Consider the following 24,025-nt stretch of genomic DNA (forward strand, 5'->3'; position numbering starts at 1 on the left):
GGATAACTTTATTAATTTTCCGCAGTCTGATTTGGATATGAAGCCTCTTACTTGACTCATCTATTTCTCATTAAATCACTATGGAGCTAGGTCTGTTTCAGACTGTGTCAAAGAACACAGCACAGTCTTGGGGAGGTCAAGGGTGAAAACTAGGGCATACATGGGAAGTGTGTGACACTCAGGGAACAGGTTTTTCATAGCAGAGCTAAGGTCATAAAATTAAATATCAGCTTAATGAAATATTTCCCTGGGAAACTAAATTAATATAGCCCAGGCTCACTGAGCTCTGGTGAACAAATACAGAGGAATGGGTAATTCTGTGTTTCTTGGACTCTTGTCAATTTCATGAAGGCTGGTATTCTGCGTTATGAAAGAAAGGGGTTATTTCATTTAATCTGGAGTACAGCTATGTGAGGAAGATAATGGTAACCCCATTTCATAAATAAATCTGAAATTCAGAGAGGTTAATGACTCATAGGGTCACACCATAGGGGTAGAGGCAGGATTCCCTCTGAGTGGGGCTCCCCATCCTGTGCCCTTCCAGGTCACCCCATCAAAGGTCAGCAGAGCTGACCTCTGGTGAAAATCTGAACACTGGGTTCCTATTTGAACACAAAAGAAGGACCCTCTGGTTTTTAAGCTCAGGACAAGTTCTCAGACCTGCTTCTGGTCAAGCCCATGCATAAGATCCAAAATCCTACACCAAGAAAGCATGGAAGGCAAGATTTGGGTGGAAAGCAATCTACATTTAAGGTTCAGTTCACAAAACAAGTTCACTCCTGACTCAATCATCGCAATAAGCCCAGGAGGTAAATAAGGCATATTTCATTATTATGTTATAGGTAAGGAAACAGGAAACTAAGTCTCAGGGAGATTAAACCCAAGGTCTTTGGAAAAATTTATCTAATGAATGCTTATTTATTTTTTTAATGAATGTTACAAATCTTTATCTGACAGATATAAAATGACGTAATTCCTAGGATCACATAGTAGTCTTAGGGCTTAAACAAAGGACTGTGTTTTTAAGTCTATACACATCTTATTTCCAAGAAGTTGCCACCATGTGGGGTCTTTGATTCTGATGTCTTAGTCGAATAAGACCTTGCAATCAGGGCTGCTGTGTGTACAGGTTGTGCACTAGACAACTCTAAAGGATATATCTTAAGCTACATGAATGTGAATGGTATAGCCTAGATTCGTAGTGTAGAACGTGGAGAATTATTTTGCAACAGCTCATATTATAAAGCAGGATCTGAGATGGATTTGAGAAAAGAAAATATAATCATTACCAAAAAAAATCATTTCATAACACGTATAATTTTGTATGAAAGTGGTGTTGGCCTTGGGGCAAGAAGGGATTTCAACTAGTTTTTACCAGGCCCCTATTCTGTTGTAAGAAGTTAGCCATGTTAGATGAGTATCTGTTCGAGTCATCACATGCATGGAGAGAGGTTTTGCTGCAACCTGTATCAACAGTACACTGTATGCTCTTTCTGAGTTACACGAATACACAATCTACCAAGTGTCTAGTAATGAGCCAGCACTCTACGGATGTGACACCATCTTTGTCTTTAAGGAGGGTAGAATTTCACTGGGAGAAAACATACACGTGACAGTTTTTAAAATAACAGACCAAGTAACATTAAAAAAAACCCCAGCTAAGTCCAAAACTGCATGTTGTAGACAAAACTTGCAGCAGGAGGCCGCAGATCTGGACTAGCTATGAAAGGACTAGTTATGAAAGAAGTAAGGGTGGTGTAGGGACGGTGCTTGAGATGGATCTTAAAGACTAGGGAGAATCTCGGTAGATGGGTAAGAGGGCTGGGGTGGGAGGAAACTCTTTCTACTTGTTTAAATTGACATTGAAGACCTGTTGACTGCAGTTAGCTTTCTGGTGATGTTTTTTATTAACAATATAGTGGTCACTAAAAAAAAAAAAAGCATCATATACAAGACATCTTGGTGGGTCCAATAAAAAGAGCAACACTGAAAACCAGAAAAAAAAAAAATAATAATAATCAGTGCAGGCTATCTCTCTCTTCTCTCTCTTGGTTTGATGCTCATGAAATGCTACATGTGGAAGCCGGCCAACTGGGAAGGGAAGACAGAAGGTGGGGAGGCTGGGGGCAGTTAAATAGGATGGCCTCCATTTACAGAAGGTGAGGCTACTGTGCAAGTAGCACTTTCTCTGTTTGGAACTGAACCCCATTACTTTGCTAGAGTTGGGAAACAAGAGTAACATCACTTTTAAGAACTTATCTCTAAGAATGCACCCCTAGAGGCGACTGGAGGGCAGGGGAGATAAAATGTGACTTGCAACAAAACCGAGTCTGTAGGTACACAAGCAAGTTTCCACTGTATTTGAGGTCATCACGTACAGCACTGAGTTGTAACTGGAAATGGAGTCAAGATAGAGAGCAAAATAGGACATCTTTATATTCCATAGCTATCTTCTCCCCCCATGGTCCATGAAAAAGAATAAAACACTGAGCTATGTAAAGCACAACTGTAGCTGGGCTGCAGGGGTGGGTGAGGGGCACAGTGGGAGCAGAAAGATCTGCCGGTCCTGCAGGAATCTTTCCAGATGCGCTGAAGGAAACACACTTCATCTTCAATGCAGGAGACACCACCATGCGATACTTTTCAGGGAGGGATTTGAAGGATCCAGCGACACTTCAGTATCTCAAGAATTTTCTTTCACAGAGGGTGCTTTAATATGGATCATTCACCCTGAATGAAAAACAGGAGAATATAAATTAAGAAGATTAAAAATTGCAAAAGTGAACAGTGTTCGTAATAAAGGTAACTATTCACTGAAGGTTAGAAGAGGAGTGAAGGAAATGCCTTTCGGATAGGTTGGACAAGACATGGGATATTCACTAAGGCAAAGGAATGAGAATAAAACCCTAAGGCTTCTCACACTTGCAGGTGCTTGCCACCCAGAGGTGGTGCGAGAATGCAGACTGATTCAGTGGGTCTGGGTGGGGTCTGAGATTCTGCATTTCTCACAAGTTCCCTGGTGACGCTCATGCTACTGGTCCAGGGACCACACCCGGAGACATTTCTGGGGCACAGGCTTTGTCTTCAGATCGAATGAGCATGAAGGGCATTTTCGATAGATTTTTAGCGGTGGGCGGTCAATGAAAAGTAGACGAAGATGACAATGTTCAAATAGAGAAATGAGAGAAAAATCAAAGCTTGTGAAAGATATGGTGGTAATTCTAAACGCCTGATTCTGGTGGGACATGATTTAAGAAAATGGGACAAATCTAGTTTCATGAGCTAAATGACACCTTTTTGTGTGTGTGACACAGGTGTCTCATTCTTGCAGAGGGTGGGGGAGGAATGGGGGTGGGGGAGCCAAATATGGCATGTCTTAATAGGACCTTTCAAAGGGAGAAGCAGATTCTGAGACTCTGCTGTCATGATGAACTGCCAGGGTAAACCACAGTTCAGCAGCTGCAAACGTGCTTGCCAATACAGAGATAAAAATGTATCTGAAAACAAAATTTCACATATACCCTCCACTGAGGTTGGCATCGTATCTTCCTGTGTATCTTGGGTGTAGCTTTTACCCAGGCAGAATTTAGACACTAGAAACCAAATGAGGTGGTAAACAGAACCGATTTGCAGAAGAGTGAAAATAACCCAGCAAGAATTGAAACCACAAATGCCCAAGAGTTGGTCATTCACCATTTTAAGGATGAGCACACAGGACTATTCCGGTTGGCACCAGGCCTTTAAAAAAAATGCTCCAATGTTTAGTGTGATGCTTTTCATCTTATGTTTGGCTTGTTCTAGAAATACACTCTGCTTCTTCTACCCCACCCCTTCCTCAGTGCCATCGCAAATGGTTTCAGGGAGAAAAGTCGTCGCATCACGGGGGGCAGAGGGTGTCTGGGACTTAGAACTCTATCACTGAGTCCTGAGTTCTAGATGCATAAGGATGGGTCCAAATGGGGACAAATCTCAGCTTTGTCATTTATTCAGTGACCTCAGACTAGATATTTTGTTTCTTTTTGCTTCTGTTGCTTTACCTGTAAAATGAGAGTATTAATAGTCCTTCTCCCCCACAGGCTTGTAGGCAATGTTGCCTGATTTCAGACACCTAAAACACTCAGAGCAGTGTGCAGCATGGAATTAATGTTTCATAAATGTTTACAATTATCTTAACTATGTCACTAGCTCAGGGCCTATAGGAAAGTGATTCAACTAGCTCAGTTGTAAAGAGAGTTTGAACATGACATCCATCAAGATCCCTTCAAGACCTAAAATTTTATAATTCGATGAATTCAAGTCATCTTGGTCAATAAATGAGAGGTGTCTCAAGGCAGCTGGGAAAATAATGCTTCTTTGTTAAGTCCTTCTAGAACATCTGGTGATACATTCAGGACCTGTCTTGATGGGGTCAGCCTTCCTTTCCAACTTCTGTTCACAGCTCCTCTACACCCTGGGCTCTCAGCAGTTCCAGTCACTGCCTCCTGAACACGCTGTCCCAGCCCCACTACCGTAGCATGTTTAATCATTTCCCTATAGTCTGTCTCCCCTGCTTCTCTCTGTACACTTAATCCCATCCATTCTTCAAAACCAACCCAGGGTTCACCTTCTTGATAACATTTTCTGGGATCAACAAGCTTCTTCTGTATTGAAAAAGTACTTTAACACAGAGTTCATTGTCCATTACCATCCTCTGCCTTATATTTTTCTGAAAATAATTGTTTTTAATTTCTCTGTCTTCACTACTCAACTAGATAATAATCTCCCTGAGGTGAGGGTCAAGGACTTACTCCTCTTGGTGTCTCAGTCAAGCTTAGCATTGTTCCAACACAAAAGTATGCAATAAACAACTATTGATTGATTCATTGTAAAAACCAGTGAGCCATCAAACTTTATATGGCAATTAGCTGACTGTGGTAATTAACTTAATGCTAATACTCTTCTTGCCAGCCTCTCTTCCTGTCCCCCCAGGTCTTCTAAAAAATTGAATTGATCTGCTTCCATCTAGTGGCAATTAAAAAACAGGTGGTTCCTGTGACAAGAAAACGGCTCTGGGTGGATTGTGCCAGAAAAGACTTTCACTCACTGGGTGTGAGCATGAAAGAAATCTTTATATCTTGTGGATTTCCTGCCCACAGAGATAGGGAGCCCAGCCCAGAGAAGGGTCTAGGTCCCCATCTACAGTATTGAATGAAATATAGGGAAATAAAATAAAATAGAATGTAGGAACCTTCACTGACCTGATGTCCTTATCCAGTCATCCAGTTCCTGTATCATCTCCTAGCCAAGTTTTTAAAAGAGATGGCTTCCATGTTCTGCCTCTACTTCCTCATTTCCACTGAACCCTCAACTCCTCGCTATCAGACTTCAGTCATGACCTCAAACACAGAGCAGTCTCTGCACGGATACCCTTGTTACATCCAGTGGGAACTTACTGGTTCTCCCAACTGCCTTTGAACCATTTCTACTTCCTTCTTTCCTTGGCATTCATGACCCAGACTCTCCTCATCTTCCTTCTACCTCTCCGGCAACTTCTCCCCCTTCTCCTTTTCCTTCATCAACCCGTTTGATATGGATGTTTCCCCAGTTCCCACCCTCTCTCCCACATCCTCTTCTGTTCTCCCAATCCACACACTTCTCAGATGACTGTACCTGCTCCCAAAATAGCAGTCAACCTTCTGGAACGTGAGAACCCCCAAATCCACTCTCCTGCCCCAAGGTGGCCCCTGTGTTACAGATTGAACCAATCAACTCTGGACGAGCCACAGACACCTAAATCTCAGCACAGACAAAACTGAACCTAAGATCTTCACCTCCAAAACCCATTCTTTCATGTTCCCTTCTCAATAAAGAGTATAGTATAGACAGCAGCCATCCACGAGCTCCTGATCAAAACCTTGATGATTTCTTTGATTCTTCTCTCTCTCACTTAGCCAATTAATTACCATATTCACTTGATTTTGAACTCAACCCCACTGCTATTTCTCTACACAGGCACCATCAGCTTTAACCTAATAACTTCAAATGTCTTCAAAACAGTTCTTTGCCTCCAGGCTCACCCAACTCCCCTGTTTGCAGAATGATCCTCAAAGGTGAAAATTTCAGCATGACATTCACCTGCTTTACCCCAAAGACCTTAGGATTAAGTCCGTACTCCTTAATATGGCTTATAAATTACTCTATGATCCAGCTTATGTTGTCTTCTATCTCTGCAGTTGCTCTTTTTAAAATATTTTATTTAAATTCAATTTAGTTCACATATAGGGTATTATCAGTTTCAGGGATAGAATTAGTGATTCATCAGTTGCATATAACACCCAGTGTTCATCAAATCATGTGCCCTCTTTAATGTTCATCACCCCATTACCCCATCCCCCCATTCACCTCCCCACCAGCAACCCTCAGTTTGTTCCCTATAGTTAAGAATCTCATGGTTTCTCTTTTGCACTCAAAGCTACAGTTCACTGAACTTCTTCATAACAATTTGTGGTTGTTAGCATGGCTGTCTGAACAAGCAACCAACTTCCTCAGGGACCATCCTTTTTCCAGCATTTTAAAACATGCTCGGTTTTCTAACTGGGCACTCAGTATGTTACCAAAGTCTCACCTCCCTAGTGCTTCCTATCTACACTCTCCTTCCCAAAATCTCTAAACAAGTCCCTGAACCCCTGAAACCGAGAAACGTTTTGACGTCTTCACTTCTGCCAGCTGAACCATGTATTCACACGTCTGCAATACTTCTCAGTCTGTTTCTCCAGCTGAAAACAATCTGAGGTCCAACATCAAGCTAAGAAAAAAAATTGCCTCTTTGGGGAAGCCACAGGCAGAATTCATGTTCCCCACCTTTTCTTTCCACGTTTCTGAAGGTCAACGCTTATCAGAGCAGAAGTCATTTACATTCTTGTACTAGGGCACTGAAGGCCTGGGGTCCAGAATTATACCTCTTTAGGGCCTGGGATTTATTAGTTTCTCAATAAATGCTTGATGAATTGAATGTTTCCTGAACCCTGTATTTGGTATTGCCCTTATATTCCTCTAGGACACGAAGAGAGATGTCATCATGCTTCCAATCCTTACAGAAAATTCAGGGATAATCAGAAAAAGCTCCCTTCACATAACTGCCTTTTCTTAATAGGGCATTATTTGTTCATTTGTTCATTCATTCATTCATTCATTCTAACCCCCTGGCACTAAAACAAAACCACTCACATAAAAAAGCCAAAAGCACAGCTTTTAAAGGAGGCTAGTGGATTATCACTTTATATGGAAACTTCATTTGAATGAGACCTCATATAAATAGTTACCAAGGAGTTAACATGTCTAGCTATAACAGGAAGTATCTCAGGGAAGGTAGAGAAAAGATCAACAGATATGGAAACTTCTCACTGATGAAACTTACCTTTCGTGGGACTCTTTACCTAAGAACAGAAGAAACAGAAAAATGGCATCAGTGAAAGTAGATAATTCCATTTTTTTTTAAAGTAAGAAGGCAGAGTCCCACTCCCAAAATTGGCTTTTGAGGTATATTATGCATTTGTTGGTGGACCCCACCTGTGTGTAAGGGGATTTGAGATACTGGCTTAATGTGCTAATTCAAACAGTGGTAGAAACTCATACGTAATTGACCCATTGATGCGGATGCTTCTGCATTCCATTTCATCCTCTACGCTGATCCTAAAGACAGAAGTCTAGCCTGAATTGCCTGTCAGTCCCGCTCTACCCATACGCGTGTTTACCCCTCCCCGCCCGCCCTCTCAGCCCACCTGAAGATTCTCCCCTAAGAGACTTGGCTGCTAATACTGTAAGAATATGTGTCATTACGTCTCACACCACCTCGTCTGCGAGAATCCACAAAGAAGTTTCACTCAGTTCTCAGTGGCAGGAATTACTCATTCATCTGAGTAACTGATGTGTTTTTACCTTACAAACACACTAAATATCATAACGAGTTATGCTCCCTTCTTTGATTGGCTGCCAGGAAACAGAGCCAGAGCTGAGACCCTTTTCTATCAAGTGTACAGGACTTTGAGACACGCGTTTTTATGTACTAACTTCACTTCTTGCTCCAACTTCTTTTTATGCCCTAAATTTTGGCCTTCCTTTCTTACCTACTTTTAAACTAATTTTAACTTACTATGTTAAATGCATTTCTTAAACCATCTTACATCATTTCTGAAAAAAAAAAAGAGTGTAAATAAGTAGATTAATGAACGAACTGCAGAGTTGGACTCCAGAGGAAATAAAAGCAAAAAAAAAAAAAAAAAGTTTTTTAAGAAAAAAAAATCACCGGGAAGCACTATGCATCAGTGGCTATAAACTGGACCTCTAGAATCATCCAATCTGGGTGCAAATCCTGTTTGATCAACTGTGGTGTATCTCTGAATAGCTGCTTAGCCTCTCCAGTCACAGTTCCTTCATCTGTGAAAGGGGCATGATCATTACATCTTCTTCATTGAGTTGGCAAAATAAAATGTGCTCAAAGTATTTATTTATTTATTATTTATTTATTTATTTTATTTTTTAAATATTTTTTATTATATTATGTTAGTCACCATACAGTACATCCCTGGTTTCTGATGTAAAGTTCGATGATTCATTAGTTGCGTATAACAACCAGTGCACCGTGCAATACGTGCCCTCCTTACTACCCATCAAAGTATTTAGGCCAAGATCTACCACATACACAGTGCTCAGATATTGTTTTAAACCTTTAAAATGTTAGAATTTACTCTTTTACGCATTTCCTCCAAAATTCTGCCCGCTGATGATGGGCTGAATGCATTTGTGCAAGGAGAATTCAATCTGAATTAACTTCAGGCTCTGTTTATCTTCATATAAATATATTTTCCTTTTAGGAACAACGACACACATAACAATACGTGAGCAGGAATCTGTTACGACCGAGAGAGTTCTTTTTGAAGAAAAAGGAACTAAGTGGCACGTGTTCAGTTTCGTGTCTTGTTCTAACCCTGTGGGTTGGTTCAGGTGGGGGAATTCTTACAACCAAGAGAAAATGTAGAGCTTCATTGTTCTGAAGACCACTGGTGTTAGGGGGCGTGCGTGGATGGGAATCTGATCTCTGATTCTGGCCCCTGCTGATATGGGATTTGAGACATTTGGCCTAAAATCACTGCCTCAGTTTCCTTATTTTTCAAACAAGCCTAGTGATAATGACTAATCAGAGAATGATTATCTAGGGGAAAAAATGTTCCTAGACAAGCCCATATGGATGGGCATGCATTTCTAGAGCTTGCATTCATTTCTCTTGCAGAAGAACTGAGCAAAAGCCTGGATATCAAAACAACTAGGGCAGGTGCCAAACTGCAGTTTCAGAAGATCCGTCCGAGGACAAGACAGGAGTCAAGAATCTAGTCACTTCACTGGCTACTATGTCCTAAATATTCACTTGTCCTCTTTTTCCAGCTTGCTGAACCCAAAACACATATGAAATCCTCAGAGTTGATAACTATTATACACATGCAGATTTATTGCTTTTAACTTTTTTTCTTGTAAATGTATGAGCTACACTGTTAGAAAAGCTCCGGGGGGAGGGTCTAGCCTGGGAACCCAACCATCATTCCTGTTTCTGTGGGGAAAACATTCTTCATGTTGCAAAGAACTAACTTACGACTACAATCTTTGGAAGATAAAGTCACTTGAAAGTTGGAAATATCAGAAGATGTTCCACAAATGAAGTCCATTAAAATGCTACATGAAAGATACCCTGACCCTCCTACAGAGTCAGTGATCTTTTGGGGCTTCTGTTCTCTTTGTTGGCCTACAGGTATCTAGCCCAACTGCCCGTTATCTGTTTCCTGTTTGCCCCACACTTATTCCCACAGCAGGGGCATGTAGTTTTCAAGTTATCAGTTTGAGATCTTGTACAGAAATGACTCCAAGGTAAAAAATGTAAAAACAACCCCACTGCTTTTCTCACCCCTGCTGATAGAACCACCTTAGCCAGCTAAACCCCGCCTGCACCCCGCACCCTGCCACTGAATGAATACAAGTGACTTCATTCTAGTCTTTTGATTCTACTATCAGTTATTAAAAGACTTCAGAATTTGGGAATATCCTCCCTATTAAGGTGACTCCCAGCCCCCAAATCCTTAAAGATTATTTAGAGAACAGCCCCCGTATCCTGGAGGGTGGTGTGTAATGGTCTACTGCATTCTCTACCCCTCAGTTCTGTCACCATCACCCAAGGTAGGAGGGAAAGAAGGACGATCGGGGTCAGGCTTTGAAGTCTCAATGGAAAGGGTAATCAATGGTGGGAGAAAAAAAATCTTATTCTTCCTGTGCCTTAGAGTAATACTTGAGTACTTCATATCATACTGTAAGATGATGGGATCCAGTCTTAGCAGAAGCTGCAGGAGCAGAGACAGTGAACTTCTTGGTGCCCTCACTTGACACTGAGGAAGTTCTTGCACATCAACAGTGCCCTCTTCCATCATCTTTCTGGGTTGGTTATAAAACTAAACTAGTAGCGTTCTTAAATTTGGAATGAAAGATCAGATCACAGTAGAAGACCATTAGGGATTGGTGGATAATATTCCTGCAACCGGCAGTGAGGATGGGTGATGGGCAGCCTTTAGAGACCATAGTCATTGAACAGAATACATACTAATTAATTGATTGAAGTAAAGTTAAAATGGCAACCAACTGACTCCATAGAAATGCAACACCGAACAGTTGCTTAGCAGTTACTTTGAGTTCATTGATGTCTTCTGAACCTAAAGCAGGTATATCTCAAAAGCTGCTAATGTCCGTGGATTTCCTAGTCTTAAATGTTTCTGCCAGGTGAGTTGGCCAAATGTGGCAGTGCACACTCAGGGCCTGCCACAGACTGTGGGCCTGTAAACAGCAAGTCGGTCCCACTTTTAGGTTTGGACACACTCAAGAGGGAGGTGAGGGGAGTGATGCTGTTGTTTTTCTCCTGGTGGCGTCCCATGTGTTGTTCCAGGCAGGAGCTATTAGCTGCTCAAACAGCTCTCCTTATTCCCTTTTCTTCTCCAGGCCAGAGTAGAGGCGAAGCAAATGCAGTGCATTTGGTTAGAGCTGTGACCTCAGTGAATAGACACTGGGGAGGAAACGTGAGGATTTCTTCCAGGGACAATGCAATTCCCACACATCAGAAGCCCAACAGGTACGTGACTCAGGTTTGGGGGAACAGTGCCTTAAAAACCTTCCTGGATACTAGATTCCTTTTCTAGTGGAATTGTAGCACTGAGATCAAAGGCATTTAGGCACTTAGAGGACAGAGATTATGCATCCTTTTTTCAGAATTAAAGAAGAGCAAAGAACCATTAAAATATCTCATTTGCCTATTATCACCCTAGCATGATGCCTTAAAGACAGTAGGCATTTTTAAAAGGTTTGTCAGATGAAAAGCACAAATCGGCCAACTTGTTTTAATGGAAGTGTGCGTGGGCTGTTTCACACATCCCCAGGGATGATGTCTACAGAACACAGAGCTTGGTATCCTGCTTCAGTTGAACTGATCATACTTAATTTCCTTTGGGTTTCTATATTTTTTTCCACTTTGAATCGTATTACTTTCATATAAAGTCGAACTCACATACCTTTCTTTAATCTTCTTGCCAGCCAAATGATAAATGCCAGCCCAGAAAATGCAGTAACCATGACGGCCACTGGAATGAAGATAGGGTTGTAGTCGCCCTCCTTGATCATTGAGAAACTCCTGTCGACTTCTGAAAGAGAGAGCAGTAAGGCCCATAGCATGAGGCCACAGCACTCTTTACTTAGTGCCTTCTCACGACATTAGGCTTTTTTTCCTCCTCATGTCTTCCAGTAATAGCCCATTTGATGACATTTGACAGATGAGGAAACTGGCATGGAAGGGACCATGGCAAGTTAACAGCAGAGACAGAGACAGGTCAAGCTTTTCTAGCCCAATGCCTATAAATTCTTAATCTCCAGATCTGCAATTCATGGAACTCCCAGAAGAAGTACTTAAAAATCTTGGCAAAGAGTGGTCAGGGTTGTATTTATTTCCACGGCCTTGTTCAATAGTTGGGACTCTATGACACTGGGAAGACCTAACATGTCTAATATGACTTCAAGAAAAACAATCTGAACCAGGTAACATATCAATCAAAGGAAACCATTAACGCTTTTACTTTGAAACAACTGTGCAAACTTATGTACTTGCTGTTTGCATGCCAAGGACCCACACTAAACTGTCTTTCAAATGATGTGGTCTTACCACATATTTCCACTTCCTTCACAAATAAGTAGATGGATACACCTATATCTTCTTGAAAGAGTGAACTACGTTCATTTGGGAACTTTCATTGAAAAGCTACCCATATGCAAAAACTCTATGTTCTGATACCACCAATTAAATAAATGTACTTTTGCATATTAATGCAGGGTGTGTCCCTTATTCTTTGTGTTACTTTGATGAACCCTTTCAAGGTGCTTCCACCCTCAAAGCCAAATGTATAATAGAAAAAAGGCTCAAGTTCCCAGAGGATCCAAACAGAGGACAACTTATTTATTTACCTTATTTAGCATGGGCACTGTGTCAAGTGGAGAGTCCATGGAAATGAGGAAGACATAGTCCTTCTCATGCACAGATTAGGGAGGCATCAGCTTAGAGATAATGGAGAAATATCCACAATTTTGGGAATTAGGTGGTCACTGGTGACCTTTGTACTAACTTTGACTAACGGAAGTGAGATAGTAGTGGACTAGAAGAATGAATAAGAAATAAGTCAGAGACAGTGCCTTTAGATGTTAAGAGTTAAGACAGGAGTTGCCACTGAAGGAAGACTTAAGAACAGCCTAGGATTTTACAGTAAATTAATGTGTACAAATTTATCTTTAGGCCACATACATTTAACAAAATGCAATTTAAAAGTTTAATCTATCTTTCCCCACTATCTTCCCACCCACCAGCTCCATTTTTAAATCTTCAGTATATCGGGGCAAATTTACTCACTTTGACATTTTGGACTAGGGCTTGACCAGATTCCAGATGATCCACAAATGGTTTTCCTCTCCCCGATCAACTCCATTCCCTCTGAGCAGTTGAAGATGCACGTGGAGGTAAAGCTGAAGTTCTGCAAGGGGTGACTACAATCCATGGTCCCCAAATCAGGGGACTCCAAAGGCTCACAGTGAATCACTTCAATGAAAAAGAAGAAAGCAGTGTTTCTGAACAGAGACCCTCCCTTGACCAAAGGTTTTTAACCAAAGTTACTTGACTCAACTGTAGAGCTCCTGATTGAATCTAGACATTTATAATCTCTTAAAAATTAGTTCTGATAATGCTGCTTCCAGACTTTACTTTCTTGAGAATTATGAAGAGTGGTGAGTCAGAGGGGAAGCCAGGAGCACTGGCAGCCCTGGGGGGGTGGGGAGTGAAAGGGAGGGGAGCAGAGGGTAGAGTTGGCTGCTCCAGGTTGCTGCCCAGTTCTGGGAACTCTCCAACACTGCTGGAAGTGTGCCATGCTACATGGCCTTGGCCTCAAGAGCTCTCATGGAATATGCTCAGTGAATTCAGAGAATTCCCACCCTTTCACTTGACCTAAAGCAAGAAGTGTGGAGAACCCCAGTTCTCTGAAGCAAGTCACTCAACTTCTGTAAAATTCAGCAGGTGGGTCAACTTAGTTCTATGATTTCAATATGATTTTGATACTTTTTTGAGAATTAAACCACTTAAACTTAGTGAGTCAGATGCATAAATGTAGAAAGTGTAACCAAAACTTCACAAGGTCGGATGCCACCAGTTCTCTCCCATATAGGGATAGTCTTCTTGGCAGTTAAAAAGAAAAACCCACCATATTTCGAATGAAAAAAAAAAAAGATCAAGAGACTATGTGTTTGTTTTTCACAGTAGTTGTTATTCCCCCGAGAGTTCACAGAGGAGGAAAAGTAAAAATGGTTTTAAGAATAAGCCAAATAAAACAAAACAAAAAAACCCTTTCTACTGGGGCTCCTGGCTCAGGCAGTTAAGTGTCTGACTCTTAATCTCAGCTTATGTCTTGAGCTCAGTCAGGGTTGTGAGTTGAAGCCCTATGTTGGGTACGCTGGGTGTGGAGCCCATTTAAAAAAAAGAAAGAAAGAAAGAAAGAACACCAAAACCCTCAGCCCCCTGAGAAGGAAATTGGTTGGTGTTCAGTAAGATGCCACATAAAAAGGGTTATTGAGAGGACAGAAAAACTAACATTTAACTGAGGTTCAGCAAGACTGACTATTTATGCCATGACAATGAGAAAACTAAAACAAAAAAATACAGTATAATCACACCATGTATTACTGAAAATTATGTACATATTGTGAGATGGTTTCAGAGGTATTTGGTTGTGTTTTGTTTGTGGTTTTCTTTTTGATTTGAGCAACAATAAGCCCTTTAAAAAACATCACAGTATGATCCAAATTAGATTAAATTATGTTCCAAAGAGGACAGAGACTTCTTAGCAAGTTTCTACTGCATTTTCTCAGTTTGTAAACTCAAGGCGGCCATGACAAAACCTCTAGACTGAAGAGTTACTCACCTTCACAGGTTGGTTCTTGAGATGACCAATTTCCAAAAGGTCCGCAAGTGGTTTCTTCAATCCCAATGAGGTTTGTTCCCTCAGAGCAGTTGAAGGTGCACATGGAAGTAAAGCTGAAGTTCCCCAGGGGGTGACTACAGTCCATGCTCCCCAAATCAGGGGCTTCCAAAGGCTCACACTGAATCACTGCAGTAAGAAAAGAAACAGCATTGGCTAGTGTGAAAAGGATCTGATGTCTGGGTTAAAAGCCTAAGCTCTGCCTTGGCACAAGGTGAATTAACCCTTCCAGCGTTGGTCTTTTCATCAATGAAGGAGGAATTATGGGCACCTGGGTGCCTCAGTCAGTTAAGCCTTTGGCTCAGGTCATAATCCCAGTGTCCTGGGACTGAGTCCTGCATCAGGCTCCCTGCTCAGCGGAGAGTCTGCTTCTCCCTCTCCCTCTGCCTCTCCCCCCTGCTTGTGCTTTCTCTCTTTCTCACTCTCCCAAATAAATAAATAAAATCTTAAAAGCGAAAGAAAGAAAGAAAGAAAGAAAGAAGGAAGGAAGGAAAGAAAGAAAGAAAGAAAGAAAGAAAGAAAGAAAGAAAGAAAGAAAGAAAAAAGAAAGAAAGAAAGAAAGAAGGAAGGAAGGAAGGAAGGAAGGAAGGAAGGAAGGAAGGAAGGAAAGAAAGAAAAAAGAAAGAAAGAAAGAAAGAAAGAAAGAAAGAAAGAAAGAAAGAGAGAGGAATCATGGTAACTGTATTAACTTCCTAGAGTTGGTGTGGGAATTAAATGATCTAATGTAAGTCAAGGACTTAGAAGAGAACCTGGCTTATAGGAAGTCCTAATTAAAAACTAGCTAGTCTTTTCATTATTGTTGGCATTATCTGAGGAGAGAATGTTTAAACCTACATAGGCTTACATGGGAATGACCAGCTCAGTTTTGAAATAACTGTCACATCAGAGCTCCTAGGCATATTAGAGTGCTGGGAGTAGGAGGTATGGAAAAAGAATGGGAAAGCTTTAGGAAGCATCTCAGCCTTGATTCTGTCATCATCCTCTCTAGCTCCTACCTTCAGCCTCCTCCAGAAACTATTTCCCTGCTCTGACTTGTGGTATCATAGTAGATCGAATTGAGCCTGGCAGATCATTCTTCACATTTTTAGGCCCTGCCACGCCATTTGAGCAAAGATTTCAACCCTTGTGTTCTATTGCTTATCAAATCTGAGCCATCGTTATAACCTTAGTTTTCAGACTTCAATGAAGAATGGACTTGAGGAATTAGAAAATTTTTATATTTTCCATATACAGTACAAGTCCAAATTAACTTATGTTCACCAATTCAGCTCATGCCTGCAAGCAAGTGCCTAAAATATTCCAGGCATAGTCTCAATCTGATATGTGAAATGGTAAATAATACTTAACTGATCTCAAGTGGTTGTCAGCCTACCAGGGGATACAGACAGTTACATGGATGACTTCAATAAATGTGGAATAAACAAGAAAGAAATGTGTGCAGCTATTGGAACATGGAATAGGGAGATTTAGCTTGTCTTAGGGTCCAAAGAAAGCTTTCTGGAAAAAAAAAACGGTCCCTGAACTGTGTTTTTTTTTTTTTTTTTAAGATTTTATTTACTTATTTGACAGACAGAGAGACAGCCAGCAAGAGAGGGAACACAAGCAGGGGGAGTGGGAGAGGAAGAAGCAGGCTCCCAGCGGAGCAGGGACCCCGATGTGGGGCTCGATCCCAGGACCCTGGGATCACGCCCTGAGCCGAAGTCAGACACATAATGACTGAGCCACCCAGGCGCCCCTGAATTATGTCTTAAAGACGAACAGCTGTATTAGCTATGTGCAAAATGAGAGAGAAAGCCATGAGCAAGTCAATGAGATATGAAGCACATATGAAAAGTGTGGAGAACTACAAGCATGTTTACGTTACTAGAATGAAAGAGGAGGCAGGGGGTGATGTGAGATGAGATTAGAAAGAAAGGTAGGAGTGAGGGCAAAACCCTGTTATCTTTTTTCATTTATTTACTGAGTACCTACTATGTATTAAGCATTTCTCTAAGCTCGAGAAGTTCAGATTTCATCCTGTAGGACAAATAATAGTTAGAAATTAAAGGGTGGATATATATGTGATGTTCGTTTGATTTTGATTGTTTTTGTTTAATCGGCCTGCCTATAATATGAATAGTATATTTAAGGGAAGCTAATTTAACCTTGTGGAATTCAGCTAAGAAATTAAAGCAGTAATCTAGGAGGAATGAGGGCAGTAGTAGCAGAATTGACAAACAGGAGGAAAATTAGAGAAACAGTAAGTTTCACTCTCATTTCAAAATGAGCAGTGTGTTACTTTGCATAAATGTAAGGGGAGGTAAAAGAGTTTCATACCAGAGTATCCATCCATGTAAATGGTGGTGCCTCATACTGAGACAGAAATACAAAAAGGAAAGCTGGCCGGGACAATTAATTTTACAACCTTTGGGGCATTGGAAAAGATTTGCTTGGCATATTTGGAATTCAGGGCTGGACAAAGATTTGTCAGTTCAAAGCTCACATGAATCTGTGAGTCTACAGAAATTGGTAAGTTTGACCAAAGTGGGGTCATGTAGAGTCCCTGGACAAAAGATAGAAGAAAATGAGAAATAGCAATGGTGTATGGGCTTGGATGAGTGCCCATGAAGAAATTCAAGGAGAAATGATGACAGGTAGAAAGAAGACCAGAAAAGAATGATAAAATGGAAGCCAAAAAAAAAAAAAAAAAAAAAAAAGGAACATGTTCAAAAAGGAGCATGCCAATGATATAAGAATTAAAAAATAAAAGGTAAAAGTATTAAGGATAAATAAATAATAAATAAATAAATAGTAAAAAATAAACTTCAGCAGTGGAGTGTAAGTATTGGGTAGGAATTGAGTGAAATGAGTTAGACCTATTCCAGTTGGTTGACATTTACATTTATTTTGGCTGTAATTCTTTATCTTTTACAAACACTGCTTTTCTCTTCTTGTACTTTTCTATCCTATGCACCAGATACTTCAACCATAGTTTTGAAACTCAATCAATACCAATCAAAGGATTTGATGTTTCTTTCGGTAGTGGGTTGACTGGGTCAAAGACTCCTTGACTTTGAGTGTATGTACTCTTTCCTTTCTGTTTCTACCACCATGACTGTGAATGATTTCAATAGACTCCTACTGATTCTCTCCGACTTCTCTTTTTGTTTTCCAGTCCATCTTATGAATCGCTTCTAGGAATATTGTCCCCAAAGCAGGTGTTAAGATACTAAGTGGCCTCCCATTGTCAAATAAAGACCAGATTCTTTCATTAGGCAGTTAACTCCAGCTTATCTTGCTTTCCATCAAACTAAATTATGAGCATATATAATTTCCACTAGTTAATCGCAAATCCTTTATGGGCAGAATCTATAATACATTTGTTTTTGTATCCCCACCCAAAATGTATTGGGTTTATTACTATATTTTTCTGACCTGTATTTTGTATCCTTATGTGACCTTCTTTCTCAGCCTTGCCCTGTCATAACTTTGAGGATTACATAAAAAAGCAAGATTACCAAATGGGTAACTCACCCTCCTAACAAAAAATGACAATGTTTCTTTCAAGGTTTAGGCTTCTAATGAATCCAACAAGTTGGCTAGATTATGAGTTCCTTAAGGCAGGAATCTACCAAATCTACCTTCTTTGTGGCACTCAAAAAGACTCACGAAGAAGTGAATTGAAACTTCATGCTGACTTATGCAATCTTTCAGGAAACATAACAACGTTGTGCAAGCATACCCTTCTGATCAAAAACTTCTTCCTTCTCGGAATGGCTAGTACCATTTTGTTCCAGTCAACTTCCACATGCTATAAGAACCCCTGTAACTATATATAGGCACAGACAAGTCAGGATGGGGGCTTACCAAATTGGCACTGGGGCCCGTAGTAGCCCGCATCACAGTTGCAGGTGTAATTATTGATGGTTTCCACACATTCTCCGTGGTGGCCACATGACCAGGGCTGACAAGAAGCTTTAAAGGGGGGGGGGGTCACAAATAAATTATTTTAATGTGATTACTTCTTAGTACTCATAGTCACTTCTTCAGGTATAGATAAGTTTTTGGCTGCAATTATTTTAATGAACAGGAAAGGTTTATTTGTACATTCATAGCTTTTTTGCAATAAAACCATAGGCTAGAATTTTTCATTTTTGTAATATACTGACCCTATAACCACAGACACATACAGAGAATGAATTTACCAAGGCTAATACTCTATAACATTTTGGGGAAACTTAGTGACATACTTTGAAACTCTTAGAATGGCTTTGTTTTAAATGTTGTAAGTAGGTTAAATGATGACCTAATTCCAACCATTTCTGCAATATGCTTGGCAATCCCTTCCTTTACAGAAAGTACTAGAGAAAGATTAAGAAGTCTGAACTTGTTAAATCAGTAGAGAGCCCAATTTACAAGAGATCAAATTAACTCTGTTCCACTGTTGAAATATGACTTGGAAAAACACTGACTGTTTTGGAACTGAAAACAGAAATTTCCATCCTCCATAGATAATGAAACATGGCAGTATTTCATTACATAGAATTACGTAAGATTTAGCCAAGAAGGAAACATGAGCATAAAGCCCCGTACCTTAACAGTGAGGAAACGGGGGTCATGTGAGCCTGAGCTCCTGGCTGGACCCATCTCTCTGCTTCTTCTTCCCTGCCTTACTTCTCACATACACTTACCTATTGATGTAAATTGATTTAAAGGTGTAGCTTTGGGGTGTTAGGAGCAGCCCCACACACCAAAAATGCACAGAAGTGATATGATTTGGGGGGGGGGCTGGATTTATTTTAAAATGTGCTAGAAACGGCTCTCTTCCCTACCATCCCCCGGGATGAGTCCCAGCATTCTCTCCACATGGCCACTCCCTACCTGTGTAACAGAGGGCTCTCTTTTGTTTGTAGCAGGAGTCATCGTTCCACTTTCCTGCGTCTTTCGTCCTCTTGATGTATATCTCCACACAGTCCTCTTTGGACTTCTTGTTGTTAGGCTCCCCATCTCCCCAGTTCTCTGCTTCTTTGGTAAGAGACTTGTTGGTTCCCACCCAAGTCCATATCCCCCCTATCTTCCGGATTCCTATCCAGTAGTAAGTGTGGCTGAAGGGAAGTGTCCTCTCCAAGTACTCAATTTCCCCCTTGTTTTGTATGGCAACTAAATCTGTGTAATCTTCTTGGCAGAACTTTCTAGCCCTTGCCCAGTTCATGGGATTTTCAGAATGGTGGTAAGTCCAGCAGTTGGTTCCATGACGTGCAAGCAAATCTGAAAGGCATCAGTGTGAATTATGTAGGCTCACAATTACAACTGAAAAGAATCTAGAACTAATCCAGGCTGAGCTTGCCACTTAAAGATGATGAAACCAAGACCACAGAATCAGTCATTTGCAGATTTGAAGTAGAACCTAGACCTTCGGGTCCTAATCACTTTTCACAGTAATATATAATACTTTTGCTCGTTGCCTTATTTTAGACAAATTTGGTAGCTTCCTAGATTTTACTTCACAACCTCATTTTTTCTCACAATTCTTCCAAGTGACATGTAATCAACGTATTTTAGAAATTGACATTTCTTTTTCTATTTCTGTATAGTTATGTATCCCTAAAACTTATTGCCCACTTCTTTAAATCCTGGGATAATTTCCTAAAAGTCAACATTTATGTTTCTATAGGAGAAGTAATATGAGAACAGGAATAACAACATGCTTTTAAGTATTCTCTTTCATATCAAAAAGATCATCTTTTACCACAGGAAGAGCTGCTTCTGGGAAAGCCTCAGTACATAGCTCAAGTCTTATATATCTAACTACATATTTTTTAAAAAGAGAAATTTACAAAACCAAATGCTGCAGGATTATGAAATTAATTTAGATCGTGTTCTGTGCACAAAGATACTCAACTGATGGTGTTTAATAATCATATGGGTGCTTCGAATATGAGTGCTTTGACAAAACCAAAACAAACACATAATTATGCAATGACCTCATGGTATCATATGCCATTCTAAGCATGGTATGATCTATGTGAAACACTTCTACCATTAAGGTAAACGTTTTCACCAATATTTATTGATATTTGTATTTATTTTTGTAGGGCAAAAAACCATGGAGAAATACCAAAGAAAACATAGAGCCAATTTTTACAGTCTCTTAAAGATTCTGAATAAGGAATAACAGGTGCAAAGAAAACATAATTAGTCTTGATCAATTAAATATATCAGAAGTGAACAGAGAACTGAGAAACAGATATTATTTATAAGTAAAAAATGTAATAAAATAAACATTTAGAACAGAGTTTGGAAGGAACATTCTATCCTAATGTAAGTTCTAAGAGGGAAGAAACTGTTTGGTTCAGTACTGTATCCTCAGTGCCTAGAACAGTGTCTGACACATTATAGGGACTTGGAAAACACTTGCTGAATGAAAAGGGCACTAGCTTTGCAGGTAACACGAGGCAGACATGGTATAAAGAATGTGTCAGGGGCAGAGGAAAGCACATTTGCTTGGCCGGAGCTCAAAATTTAAGCTAGGGGGTAAGAAGCACTAGCTTCCTTAGGAAGGGGAAAGAAGGTTCAAAACAATTGCTGGAGAGTCTTCAAAAATCAGACATAAAACTTCCCACACCAATGGGAGAAGAATAAAAAATATATATATAAAGGGTCTGACCTTAAGAAGCTCACACTTTAATTATAGAAATGGCATTGATGTGCACTAAATTATTGAAAAAAACATAGAAAGTACTGAGCACCTGGCTGGCTGAGTTGGTAGAGTATGTGACTCTTGATCTTGGGGTTGTGAGTTCAAGTCCCATGTTGGGTGTAGAGATTACTTGAAAATAAAATCCTTAAAAAAAAAATAAATAAAAGTACCCTGCTAAATATTTGGCATGGATTGTAAGTGTCCCATCAGATATTTCTTAACTGACTTTATTTCTTCATAATTAAGACGTTTGTGGGATTATCAGGATCTGGATCGTGCAACGAGGGTCTGGCAGGTTTAGGAGGTTTCTGGGGGAAGTACTAAAAGTAACAGGTTAGAACTAACAACTATCTACCTAATAATCTTCCCTGCGGCTACATGCACCCAGTGGATATTTAAGAAAAATAAGCATAAGTTAAAAAGGGTTTAGCAATAGACAAATACCGTAACGTACCACAACAGAGCGCTGTCCAGACCCACCACTTGGAGATGTTCCATGAGCCCCTCTGAGAACTCTGACATTTCCGTGGAAATAGCTGCAAAGACAACATAAAATTATAGTTGGATTTATATTCTTAAATCACAAGTTTACAGCATCTCGAGGAGGTGGTGGCAAGTTCAAAATAAAATGAATACGCTCACTAGCCCTGTCTGGAGTAAGAGGTTTCTTAGATATGCATGAAAAAAGTAGCATTAAATTTGCTTTGAAACTGATACAGAGTTGTCTTTCTTTTCTTTTCTTTCATTTTCTTTCTTTTCATGTGTTAGCCTCAGCTGCTAATTATTGCTACTCTGATTTTTTCTACCTTTCAATAATTTTTTGTACTTCCTTTCTGCTGGGCTGTTAGATGAAACTATTTGATATTTAATATGTATATTTTTTTAAAGTGTTCTTTGATGCTTAATGAGCTATTGATGTCTGAGATTTAGATGTTAAAATCTTACACTGGATTGCAATGTTTCAATGTTTCAAATACTCAAAAGTATTAGATAGCCAGACATCAATAAAGAAAAGCAGTTCATTTCTTTTTCAATTAAAAAGAAATACGTTTTGCAGAATGCAGACCACAAGTTCTCTGCACACCTTAAAACCATATTTTCTGCAGTGTATCACTGCTCAGGCAACCCCAGTGTTTACCTGTACAAGTTCTCATTTCAACAAGACAGTACTTCCTCAGGAATCTCACCAGAGACAAGTCAATGAGGAGAAATCAGCACATCTGAGAAGAAAGATTCTAGAAGCACCTTTTAGACTCAGCATTTTTAATTCTTGGCTTTGTTAAAACCAAAAATGAAGTGTGTTGTTTCTTGTCCTTTGCCACCTGTCTTTGCAATCCCAAGGGGTTCTGTCTGAGCATCTGGAAATCTTTGAGGCTAAAATCTCACCATGGCTTTGCTCGTCCTGCTTTAGTTCTTCTGGACTTCAGCCACTCAACTCCACACCAGGGTGCCTGGGTCCTTGCCCACAGCTGGGTGTGCTGTGCTTTGGGAGGCCGTGTGGAGTGCCACCAGAAAGGTTTGCTTTCTTTCGTTTCTCAGACTAAGTCTCACATCCTCCTCCCCTTCCCCTCACTTTTCCCCACCTCTTCTTGCTCCTCTTTCCCCACCCCTTTCCTAATCTGACTTCTGTCACCACCCTGAGAAAAGAAGAGCTGTTGACCAAGGGCATTGTCATCCCTCCTGTCTTCTCCTCCTCCCTCTCTCTGCCTCCCTCCCTCCCCTCCACCCCCAACTCTCTCTCTCTTCCCCTCTTTTCTTTTTGGATAAAGCCTGTGCTACCTCTTGGCTATCCATGGTAATTGGCCCCAGGTAATTGCAAATACCATACAGTCAAAACAGCACTTCGCACCAATTCTTGACGGCTGTCAAACTTCAGTAGACAGTTCCTGCTCCCTCTGTCCTTGCTCGCCCCCTAGCGGAGATCTCTGGTAATGGCACCTTCTGGAGTTGAGCCCTGAAGAGAGCAAAACCCTGGGAGGATTTTGCCAAAGTTGGGGAGTCTGAGGGCCTAGAGTAGTTTTGCATTCCTGGAGTGTAAGGTAATAGACTGCATACGAAATTAGGACCTATATGATGGAGGGCAGTGGAAAGAAAGAGTGATGACAAAATCAGAGTTGTATTTTTAAAAAGATGAGTAATAACAGCTATAGCTGGAGAGCTCAACACTGCACACGGATCACCTTGTTGAATCTTCACGACGGTTAACTACCACATTCCCAGCAGGCACTGTCATCACCCCCCTTTTAAAAGAGTCTCAGAGAGCTTAAGAAAGTTGCGTTTAGTCACAAAGCTAGTAAGAGACACAGTCGGGGTTTTGAACCCAGGCCAGTCAGTTCTGAAGCCTGTGCTCTTGACGATTATGGGGCACATCTTCTGCGGGGAGTTTGGAAGACAAGTCCAAGTGGGGACAAACCTGGAGCGACGGGGCCCCGCGAAGTGTCGATGTTCCTACTATTCCTGAAGGAATGTCTAGACTTGTATTTCTGAGTCTTCTCCTTCAAGTCTCTCCTGACCCTTGTCGGATCAGGCTTTCAATCACACCGATTCCCTGAGACTGCTCCCGCCAAGGTCCCCCGCTTCGTGAAAGCCCTCAACCAACTCTCCGCCGTCATGTTATTGGACCAATCTGCCCCTAGTTCTCCTCCTACTGCAGGGACTGTTCATTCTCTGTTTCATTTGTTGCTCGGCTCTCATCTCTCTGCTCTACAAACCTTCCGAGCAGTGCTCCCCACTGTTTTCTTCTTTTCCCTCACTGACTTGGTGATCCGAG

General features: G+C 40.7%; 1 protein-coding gene across 2 annotated transcripts; it reads right to left on the reverse strand.

Moving 5' to 3' along the window:
- Nucleotides 1-1,957: 1,957 nt before the first annotated feature.
- On the reverse strand, nt 1,958-22,804 carry SELL (selectin L). Of its 2 annotated transcripts, XM_026509415.4 has the most exons (9): nt 22,642-22,804; nt 21,710-21,791; nt 19,437-19,823; nt 18,423-18,530; nt 14,520-14,705; nt 12,962-13,147; nt 11,580-11,708; nt 7,397-7,415; nt 1,958-2,730 (listed from the first exon to the last, which is right to left on the reverse strand). In XM_026509415.4, exons 1-9 carry the CDS (start codon nt 22,642-22,644, stop codon nt 2,712-2,714), a joined length of 1,119 nt encoding a protein of 372 aa, XP_026365200.2. In that variant the 5' UTR covers nt 22,645-22,804; the 3' UTR covers nt 1,958-2,711. The 2 variants fall into 2 exon arrangements, with proteins under 2 accessions (XP_026365200.2, XP_026365199.2); XM_026509414.4 differs by lacking the exon at nt 22,642-22,804 and having other exon boundaries at nt 1,964-2,730; nt 21,710-21,806.
- Between the last annotated feature and the right edge of the window lie 1,221 nt (nt 22,805-24,025).

This window comes from Ursus arctos, unplaced genomic scaffold, assembly GCF_023065955.2.
Source record: "Ursus arctos isolate Adak ecotype North America unplaced genomic scaffold, UrsArc2.0 scaffold_2, whole genome shotgun sequence".
In the NCBI taxonomy this organism is placed as follows: domain Eukaryota; kingdom Metazoa; phylum Chordata; class Mammalia; order Carnivora; family Ursidae; genus Ursus; species Ursus arctos.

Coding starts and splice junctions, on each gene's coding strand:
- SELL (XM_026509414.4), bottom strand. CDS start 21,806: ATGTTGTCTTTGCAGCTATTTCCACGGAAATGTCAGAGTTCTCAGAGG. Junction 19,824..21,709: donor CTGGACAGCGCTCTGTTGTG/GTACGTTACGGT, acceptor GATGCCTTTCAG/ATTTGCTTGCACGTCATGGA. Junction 11,709..12,961: donor CCCTAGTCCAAAATGTCAAA/GTGAGTAAATTT, acceptor TCTCTCTTTCAG/AAGTCGACAGGAGTTTCTCA.